The 10,761-nt window shown below is 39.1% G+C and overlaps 2 protein-coding genes across 10 annotated transcripts in view; one reads left to right on the forward strand and one right to left on the reverse strand.

The window, feature by feature from the left end:
• The window catches only part of fancm (FA complementation group M), a 51,998-nt gene that overhangs the window by 35,264 nt on the left and 5,973 nt on the right, over window positions 1-10,761 (reverse strand). The gene's annotated exons all lie outside the window — the stretch shown is intronic.
• soul3 (heme-binding protein soul3) lies at window positions 251-8,972 on the forward strand. The gene is made up of 5 exons (XM_016484441.1): window positions 251-667; window positions 3,072-3,166; window positions 5,954-6,095; window positions 6,903-7,086; window positions 8,264-8,972. Exons 1-5 carry the CDS (start codon window positions 469-471, stop codon window positions 8,433-8,435), a joined length of 792 nt encoding a protein of 263 aa, XP_016339927.1. The 5' UTR covers window positions 251-468; the 3' UTR covers window positions 8,436-8,972.

Genomic DNA, 10,761 nt, shown 5'->3' on the forward strand with positions numbered 1-10,761 from the left:
GTCAACAAATAGATAAAATAGAATTAGAATAGAGAGTGATAGAGTTAGACGGTCAAATAAAGATGGAAGAGATGTTTTTTTCTACACACTGAAGTAGATTATCAGGAAAAACACAGTCACAATCTCCTCTTCATTCATATACATGTATAATCTGAAAACACGATTGCTAGTTAGAATCATGAACACATACTGTACTATTTTCATATGCGCGTTTATTACAGAGCTGTGGGTGTTGATGTTTTTATAAACTCTGCGCTGGGTGGGCGGAGCTTATGCGGTCACGTGACCGCGACGCTGCCCTTAAGTACGTCACGACCGTCGCGTCTGCGAAACAACACGTACGAACCGAACGCAGTTATAACGCGAGATTAACGATCGATAGCTGCGGTTCGCGGGCATGACGGCGAGATCCGTGTAAGCGCAGGTGAAGCGTGAGGCTTTCAGTATCGACGGTCAGTGGATTCGGCGATGGACCGCGGCGGGTGTCGGTTGAGCAGCGGCGGCGGTGGTATGATCACGCTGGAGGATCTGGAGTCCGTGTCGGAGGAGCAGCTGTCAGACAGTCCCGAGGAGGAGCAGGAGGAGGAGGAGGAGGAGGAGCAGCAGAGGAGGCTCCTGCAGTACTGGAGGGATGTGGCCCGCGGACACCAGGTGGAGGTGCCAACAGGTACAAACACAACAACCGCGGGGCGCGTCTCAAACCACAGCCGCCTCAGCGCCGGAGTTTCGCGCCAGTTTAACGGTCGTTCCCCTCAGCAGCCCAAACCCGCGGCGGAGCGCGACTCAAGCGCACATATGCTGTCTAAGTAGGCGGCAGAGACACGCTGACTGTTAAGTGTAGATAACAGACCGACACGCTTTAGTTTCACTCTTTCAGCAGCACAGAGGAATAGTCCTCATAGTGTGAGGAAGCTCGAGTCAGCTACTGAATGCAGAAATAAACATTAAAATGATTCTGAGTTTATCTCTCGCAATTCAGACTTTAGAGCGAGATAAAACTAAAAATTCCGAGGAAAATAGTCAGAATTGCGGGATGTAAACTCAGAATTATGAGGGAAAAAGTCAAAATTGCAATTACGAGTTTGTTTATTGCATATAAACTAACTAATCTGAGGAAAAATCTGAATTGTAAGATAAAAGTTTCAATTACATTTTTATTCCATGGCTTCTTGTGGCTCATATCGGTATAAAACACAGTACAGAATAAACAGTCAATTCAACTTCACTCTCTATAGTGGATGTTGGTTTTAGCACACACAAAATATTTGATTATTAAAAACAACGAGGAAACGGAAGTATGATATCATTGCAATCATTTTCAGAACGAGTTCTGGAGCACATGAATAATAAAAACACTGACAGCCAATCAGAATCCATCCTGCTATAAAGCGCTCGAGCATTTAAAGCGACAGGCGACAAAACTGCAACTAAAGGCGCATCACACCAGGAACAATAACGATAAATATAACGATAACTATATTAGAGTCCACAACTATAGATGAAAATAGCCAGTTTGGTGTATGCAAGAGGATATGGAATCTACACACGCAAATAGATAAAGTGCAATAAAATAAACACTTGGATATGTATTTTGGATGTTTTCTTTCCACTAGTCTGAATGATACAGAAGCAAAATAGCCCAAAATCTCCATGTTTTGTTTTTGCATGTAGTGTTTTGTTTTGAGACTGGTGTGCGCTCATGCATGTGTGTGCATGACTCTCAGCCAGGCAGGATTTTCCCATGATTCACGCGGTGTGACCCAGTTCAACAGATCATCACAGGACGCTGCATGTTATCGAACGCAGCTGTTAGTATGTGTGAGAGTTCATAAAATCATCATGAAGCACTGGAATCCTGCGGACGCACTGCTAAACACTCCGTCTGTGAAGGGTTTGTTCTGTAAACCAGGTGACGTGTGTTTGTGGCGCAGCGCTGAGCTTTAGCGGAGATCTCACAGAGATTATCAGGCTCGTCTGGTCCAGACCAATGCCTTTCTAAATCCAGTCCAGTAAAGCGCTTTACACGACTGCACACGTGACGAGCAAACATGCGCTCGCATTACAATAAGGTTCAAACACGAGTCACTATTGATCGCTCTTCATGCGTTCAGCACGTTTCCAATACCATCTGCAGCTGAAGAACAGAAAAACTCTCTGAAATATAAACCTTAGAGTAAGATTTAATTTGTTAACATGATTGGATCATGAACTAACAAAGAACACAATTCATTAATGTTAATTTCTACACATACTAATGTGTTAAGTTGTATAAATGAACACTAGTTCATTATGAAGCAACAGGAATTAAATATCTTAAATCATGTAACAAAATGTCTTTTTTTTTTTAAAGTCTAGGGGCAGAAAACTAAAATTGTAATACAACATTTCAAAATAAGAGTCTGTGTATTTCCAGCTTGTTTATATTAAAGGTCCCACATTATGCAGTATTTTTTTCAGCCTGTTGTTAGTATTTTGTTTACACAATTAGCCGTATCACATCAGTACACAATTAAATGCAGAATTCTCCATTTAAAATATTAGTTCCCCTAATTATTAATTAAACAGTTTGAAGTAGAAATATCTAAAAACCTAGTGTACTTTTTGGATTCAAATTAATTTAGCTTGGTAATGTCTCATCATATCCTTTTATTAAGGAAAAACATTATTTGATAGATTTTTTATTGTGCTCCTAAAGTTCCTGATGTGTTTCTAAATTTTTCAAATTAAGAGCACATGTGCTCCTTGAGAAAAAAATTACATGGCACTGTATTTACAGTATCTCACACTACTGTATATCTCATCTGTCAATATGTACGTGACGACTGATGTGTAAATCTGAATCCCATCAGCCCTGAATTCACCCACGCTGAGGGTTCTGGGTAAACTGACTGATGATGCACTGAAGTGTTTGCTGTCGCTGCTCGTTAGCGTCCCGCGGGGCAGATGTGCCAGAGAGCCCCTCGTGATCAGTTCACAGCGGGAAGAAATGTCAGCCAAAACCTAACATCATGACACTTCATCAGTGTGATGAAGCAGAATCCGAGCTGAACGTTGATGTCAATCTTCCACAGACATGGCTGAACCCATCCATCAGATCACCACCAATAACGAGGGCGCACACACGCGGGAGCAGGTGCCCTACACGCTCATCACACGCAAGGAGAAGGTGCGTACAGCTGACGAATCAAACACACTGTAACGCGACAGTTTAGCAGTTTAGAGACACACCTACAGAATCATCAATACGAGTAATGCATGTGATCAAACGCAGCTGCGTGAATGTGCCATTAAATCTGACATGAGGACAATTAAATCAAGTCACTGTTTGATTGGCTGCTGAAATCATTAGACTCCACCTACTTCCATTAATTGACACTTTCAATGAAAGTCAGAAATGAACCAGAGCTGGAGGCAAAAATGCCATTTGATGGGATAAAAAATGGATTAGATGTGACAAATATGATGCATATTATGAAATGTCGTGTTTAGCTTAAGAAAATCTCCAGAAGCTGAATTGCATCAGCATGTGCTGCAGAGCGCTGGTCAATCATTAAAATGTGTTCTAGAAGAGCATTTCAATCTAATCAACATCAAACACACAAGATATCAGCACAGCTTAAAGTCAACATTTATTTCTCGGAATTGATTCAATAAATAATTTGCCAAATAGATTTAACCCTAAAAAGGGCAAAACCATAAAGAGACATCAGAAAATTAATGTATCTTATTGGAACTCAATACAATTTCATTAATTTTTTTTTTTTTTTTATTAACTGAAAACAGAATATTTGTTTGTCAATGCTTGTTACAACATGGTTATAATTCCTGAACGCTTTGGAATACAGACTTAAGGTTGGTCTCTTTAAAGAAGACACATTGCAGATTACTGCTGAAGTGAAAAAAGTTATAAAAGTTGAAGTTTACAGTAAAGATAATGTAGTATACTTTTTATTTTATATAAAATACATATTTTATAAAATATGTTGCATTCTAAAATTGCTATAAAATCAACGCCAAATGTTAACCAAGCTGTGTTCCAAATTTGAAGTTGATATCACAACAATTGTGGTTCCTGTGAGATTTTGTCTGGGCACTATACCAGAAATAACCTCTGGGTTACACCCAAACTCTATAAATAAAATAAATATGGAACCTCGACTATCAGACCTTTCCAACGATATGTTTTGTCAAGATTACAAAAAGATCTGATTTTCTAAAACACAAGCCGCAAAATCACAGAGTTTATATATATGTTTTTATTTTTTATTTGTTTTAATGAGACGGATTACAAAAAAATGTAAGCATTTAATAAAATTTCAATGTAAACCTAATAAGCTAATGCTGAACAACAGCTTTTTAAACAGGTAAGTCCCCTCCAACGTGTGTAAATATGAACTAGATCAACTTTTATCAGAGGGTGAGTAGATTTCTCACTACAGGGGCCATGCAGCAGGGCTCTACGCTTACTTTTATATTTAGGAGCACTTGTGCTCCTAACTTAAAAAATTTAGGAGCACATTCAAAATTCTAGAAGCACCTTCTAATCAATAATCCAAAATTGTATCAAAAAGTAGCCATCCCATTACGAGGTGATATTTGACCCCTCTAACTTTATTAAAAGTATGTCATCTTTTGTCAAATTATAAAAAAAATAATTATATTTTATAAGCTTTTTAAAAATTGTAATTAAAACGACAGAATAAGAACAAGTAGAATAAGAAATATAAGTTACCAATCAAAGGCAAACTGCCAGCAGGTGGCGACAAGTCACTGATTTTATCATTGAATCATTCATTCAATTGATTCATTCGAACGGCTGATTCATTCAGGAATGAATCAAGTGACTGTCTTTATGAATGGGTAATCATGAATCACTGACTCACTAGAACGGCTGATTCATTCAGGAACGAATCAAGTGACTCTTTATGAATGGGTAATCATGAAGTGCTGCTTTCAGTGCACAGACTGGAACATGTTTAAAGAGGCAGCCACCTACAACAACCACACAGACCTGCAGGAGTACACTGAAACTGTGAGTGCTTACATCAAAAAGTGCATTGATGATGTGACAGATAGGTTTTTACTGCTTTACTGTATAGGTTTTTACTGTTTTACTTCATTGTTGTATGCCTGTATTTATGTAACACCGTGGTCCTGTGAGGCACGACATTTCGTTCCACTGTACGTCCCCACATGCAGCAGAATGACAATAAAGCTCAACTTGAACTTGAATCACTGACTCACTAGATTCGTTTAAAAAGGCCCGTTCATTCATAAACAAAACACTTTGTGACTTTGTTTTAAACTATTTTCGACGACGAAATAGAGCAAAATCAGACAATAGTGTTATAGTCAGACAATGTAAGTCACTTAATATTAACTTATTGTTTATTTAATTTTATTGTATTAAATCATTATCACATTTACATTTTTATTTTTTAATTTATTTTATTTTTTTATTTATGCATAGGTAAACATTGATATATAGTATATTCATAGTCAAAATCTGTCAGTAGGTTAGCTGTGAATAGGTACAGTGTTTATGTGAAGCATCCGACACGTAGAAACATTTGAAGCTCCCCTGAGCGCAATCACAAGTATGATGATCGGGTCAGTCGCAAATTTCAAATGCGACTGAAATGGTCGCACTGTAGAGCCCTGTGCAGGTTTAAATGCTTCCTGTGAGCTAAACGAATGTAGAAACAAAAGTCACCTCATCTAAATATTCACAACAAACACCCTTTCAACATGAAACCAAGACACAAGACCTACACTTTCACTGCTTCTCCCCACAGCTTCTCAGATGTTTGTATCCCCCAGGATACGTCGCCCCTTTCAGGGTTAAAAAAGTCAAACTATCACATCAAACCAAATCCTCTCTGGTGTATCTGCATGTGTTTGATCAGTTCTGCTGTGGTGGGTTAGGATGGTTCTGACTCTGTGTGTCTTGTAGTGCGGTGAGGTGGTGTTCGAGAAGCGTCACTATGAGAAAGCGCACTGGGCCTATATCACCGTTCACGAGGACACGTATGAACAGAGCATCTGCTACGGCTTCATGAAGATCATGAGATACATCTGCCAGCAGAACTCAGCAGGTCCATAAACACACTCAACTCAACCAGACTCACACAAACACTCAACTCCTCCTCCAGACTCAGACTAGGGCTGGGCCATATGATAAAACATAAAATCTAGATTTTTTATTTTTTCCATTTTTAACTGAACTTAATAGCATAACTAAAACACAATTCAAGTAACATTCTCTTTATGAACCATCAGGTTAAAGAAAGTTCTGTTGCAAGTGTAGCACACGTGAAGTTCAACATGGTATAAACGTAAAACAAATTCACTTGTCAAATATCTTTGCAGAAAAAACGATGCATGAAATATGAAGCCAAATATTGTACAAGCTTGTCTTAAACATGTCCAGAAATAATATAAAATATGAAAAATGCACAATATTTCTTATCCAAAATGCAGACATTCAGTTTTAGAGGTTGACTCAAAAAGTCCAGACGATTCAAACTCTTCCTGACTGTCAGAGTAACAGCAGGAATATATGATTATTAGCAGTGAATGAAAACGGCATCATCAAACATCACATATCAGACACATACAGTAGTAGTTCTGCACAGCGTTGCATCGTTTTTCTGTGTAGAGCTGCGTTTGACTATTGTGTTGTGTCTCGTATCTTTTTCTCATAAAACGGCATCTAAGTACGAGGAGCTTGAGTTAAAGAAGCTCAGCTGGCGTCACACAAGCTTGTTTTCCCACATCTGGTGTTTTTCAGCACAAATGCATTCTGTGTGAACATCAGCACTAGCAATATGTTCTTCATAGAGCCGATCAGCTGCGTGTCAGACTTTCTCACTACAGTCTAATGGATTGATTTCTCTCCGCAGGCAGTTATCTGGGAATGACGATCCCCATCGTGACGGTGGTGCGCACCAATGAGATGCACAGGACTCTGTCGCGGGCCGTGACCGTAGCGTATTACCTGCCCCCCCTGCACCAGAGCGAGCCGCCGCGGCCGTACGACCCAGAGATCACCATCGAGCAGTGGCCTGCAGCTATCATCTACACCCGGTGAGAAACACACAGAAACAACCTGCACTGCTTCCTCCGTTCATTAATACCGACACAAAGCACGATTACAGTAATGCACTTACACTGAAGGTCATGTGGAATGCAAGAACTGAGGAAATGTTAATGTGTAAGTTGCTTTGGATAAAACTAGCATCTGGCGGATGCATCAATGAGTGAAGAACAGCTAATCATGTATCTGTAAAACCAGTCAACACTGCTTCACATGAACTGTTATCCCTGTTTATCTGCTTTCAAATCTGTATTGTATAAAGCACTATAGAAATAAATGTGACTTGACAATAAATAAATCTCCACCTCTAAATGACAATTCAGACCATTTACAGCTCAAATAACGGTATTCTTTACAGTTTCATTACATATCATAATAATAATTGCATTCAAAAAATAGTAATTATAATTCTACTAAAATAAATTCTGAAGATGTTGTTCAGTGATTTTTCTACTTGATTGTGATCATGTATTATAGGTTTTTTAAATAAATTTCTCAATTTCTTAGGAATTTCTACTCTTCTAAAACAATTCTAGAGGGGCTACTTCTGCTAAATGCATAAATGTAAATATATATCAGTTACACCTCAAAATTACAATTTGGATGATTCACAGCTCAAATAATGTTTTGTTTAATTAACAGAAACTAGAAGTGATATATAATAATTAAATAAAATAATAAATTCTGCAATTTCAAGAGATTCAACAACTGACTGTTCAGTGTTCAATAATGAAATTATGACTTTCCACTTGTTTGTGATTATGCACTATAGGTTTTTTAAGTAAATGTTCACTCACAAGTGAACATTTCCCAGCAATTTCTCCTAAAAATATTTTATTCGAATGTATATTCATTATAAAAAAATGTCCAAACCTATGTTCCCCAAAAGTAGATTGTTGAAAGCACTGCTTTTGGAAAACGCAGCTGCAAGGTCTAGAAATAAGACTTTTTAAAATTCTCTTACATATTATAAAAATGGTTCCTGGTTCTTAAATAAAAATTACATTTGTTGAGGGAATTAATGTAAATAAATAAACAATCTTAATCATCTGAATCCCACAGACCTCCACGGTAAGTGTACTACGGTAAACATGACTAACTGAGGGACGAGTCGAAATGATTTGAACTGGTTTTGAACTTGTGTCTTTCCTGTGTCATGTGACTCAGGCCGTTCACAGGCGCCACTAACGAGCTGACCATCATCCACGAGATCAGCAGTCTGGCTGAGGCTCTGGAGCGTCCGGCCGTCTGCATCAGCGACTCCTACATCGTGGCTGGATACACCAACCCCGCGGCGGCCCACCGGCAGAACGAGATCTGGTTCCTGGAGCGGCCCTGAGCCTCCCCTACCCACAATCCTCTGCACCTCTCAGAGACCGCAGTGGAGCGAGCACAGGGCATTGCAGCCATCCTGTAGTTCCTGATTCCCCGTCAGCAGAACATGTTTATATGCGTCACACTGATTAAAAGCTACACAAACTGGACGTCAATCACTCTGAAACGCTGTTGCTGTAAGACAATCATCGCGTACCTCCCGTCTTTTGTCTGTCTCTCGCTCTAGTAGTGATAATCAACAAATCGATATATAATAGATGCACATATATCTATATATTATATTCTCATAGTGCTATTTTTGTTAGGTATACTTTGAAACTTCTCTGTTACAAGCACAGATGTCAAACAAACACAATGAAAGAGTTTTCTGAATGAAGAGAATGAGCTGATCTCTGATCAGGGTTTGACGACTGGGAATATAAACATTCGTCTGTCCTCAGTATAAACACTACAGCCACTGTGAATTCCTGAATGCTTCTGTTCTGATCTGAATAAACTATTACTGAATCACACCAGTGTCTTCACACATGAACTGGTCTGTAATGACAGATGATGATGTCAGATCAACTCCAACCAATCAGAGCCAACAAACCGACACGAAGCTGAATTCACAGAGAACGTCAAATTTCAGGGTTTGATCCGAAAACAATGCAGCCAGGAACACAGATCATCATCCACTACACACACAGGGTTGCAAAAGGGCAGAATAATTCCAGAAACTTCCCAAAAAGCTTCCAAGAATTTTCAGAAATTATGGAAAGTTTCCGGAAATTTACCAGAAGTTTTCCACCCCTTTACAACCCTACCTACACAAGACTATAGGCTTTCAATTTGAAATTTAATTTAATTACATTTATTTGAATGATTAATCTTTTATAGTTACATGACATGTGGCCAAGTATGGTGACCCATACTCGGAATTAGTGCTCTGCATTTATCCTTGAAGGAGAAATCAAAAGAATGTCAGACAGCAGTCCAGCAGCAACAACAACCCCCACAAACACAAGCAGATCAGAGAAACGCTCTCATATCTCATACTGACTTATCAACATAACTGCTCTGATGAAACATCCTCCAAAACACTAACACACAACAACAACATTTTTGTTCTGGAAGTGAACTAATACTGTAAGGATTAATATTGCCATATCAATCTGAGCCGGATTCAGACCTAGAGAATATTGAACAAGAGGATCGTGCAGAACCTTTGCACGCACGGATGTTGCAAGACATATTAGAGTGGAAACGTTACTATTGTTTTTTTTGTGTGTGGCTAAATCACGTTTTAGATACGATGCCAACAACCGCTTAAAAATAACTGCATTTATTATGTACAGGTAAGTGCAACGGTAATATGTATTATGTTTATAGACGCTACAGCAGCTCTTCTTCTTCGTTTTCTCTGATGCACTCAACCAAGCGTTCTAACTAGGGATGCACCGATACCGATACTGGTCTCCTGTACTCGTACTCGTTAAAACGCCCCGATACCAAACGCCGATACCACTCAGCATGTGATAAGTGCCGTATTCAGACAAAAACACAGACAACAAGACAGCAGAATGGAGTTATTAGAGATTAAAGATGTCTACGAAGTATATGTATGCAATGAATATAAAACATTCAGTATTAACGCCTGTATAGCTGATTTGCGCCAGCTGATGAGCAAAGCACTATTTTTTTTATTAGTGGGTGCAGGACACTATAGTTAATTTATGTAAAGTGAGGAGAGCAAAATAAACTAAACTGATATTTTATACCCAGAAATTCTTCATACAGTGGACTACAAGAAAAACTAATGCAAATTTGGGACCAAAAATTATTCAGACCGAGACCGGGAAAAAATTGAAGTTCAGGTTTGCATGAAGCTGGGTGACAGCATGCCCATGGGCCTGTTGCACGAGCTAGAGGCTACAAGAGATCCTGGAGAATCTAATGTACATGAAAATAACAGGGGCCGGTTGCACCAGCCAGACGTAAAAACGCTGGGCTTTGCAACGTCCTGCTTTACGATAAATATTTACACCTGTTGCACCAACTGAAACTACTATCAGGCGCGACTACGCCCGGCGTAGACAATGCGCGTCCACGCGGACACATTCTCCCGCGGTGATGGCTGAGACGACTTCACGCTGCAATGGCTACAACTACTAATATAAAACTGAATTCCTTAAGACATAACAAGTGAAGCCACCGCGCCATGATTTCATTGAGTAAACATTTTCTAACAAGTCTGCGTTTTTATATCCGAAGTCTCCCTGCACACTCCCAAGACAGATTTCATCAAGGTTAAGTAAAATATAATAAATGTAATACAATGCTTCTCTCTA

This window comes from Sinocyclocheilus anshuiensis, unplaced genomic scaffold, assembly GCF_001515605.1.
Source record: "Sinocyclocheilus anshuiensis isolate Anshui unplaced genomic scaffold, SAMN03320099.WGS_v1.1 scaffold1569, whole genome shotgun sequence".
Classification (NCBI taxonomy): Eukaryota; Metazoa; Chordata; class Actinopteri; order Cypriniformes; family Cyprinidae; genus Sinocyclocheilus; species Sinocyclocheilus anshuiensis.

What these genes read in the sequence shown, in the direction of transcription:
- soul3 (XM_016484441.1), top strand. Translation starts at nt 469, where the DNA reads ATGGACCGCGGCGGGTGTCGGTTGAGCAGCGGCGGCGGTGGTATGATC. An exon ending in CCAGGTGGAGGTGCCAACAG is followed by an intron (nt 668 to 3,071) that starts GTACAAACACAA and finishes AATCTTCCACAG; the next exon opens with ACATGGCTGAACCCATCCAT. An exon ending in GCAGCTATCATCTACACCCG is followed by an intron (nt 7,087 to 8,263) that starts GTGAGAAACACA and finishes CATGTGACTCAG; the next exon opens with GCCGTTCACAGGCGCCACTA.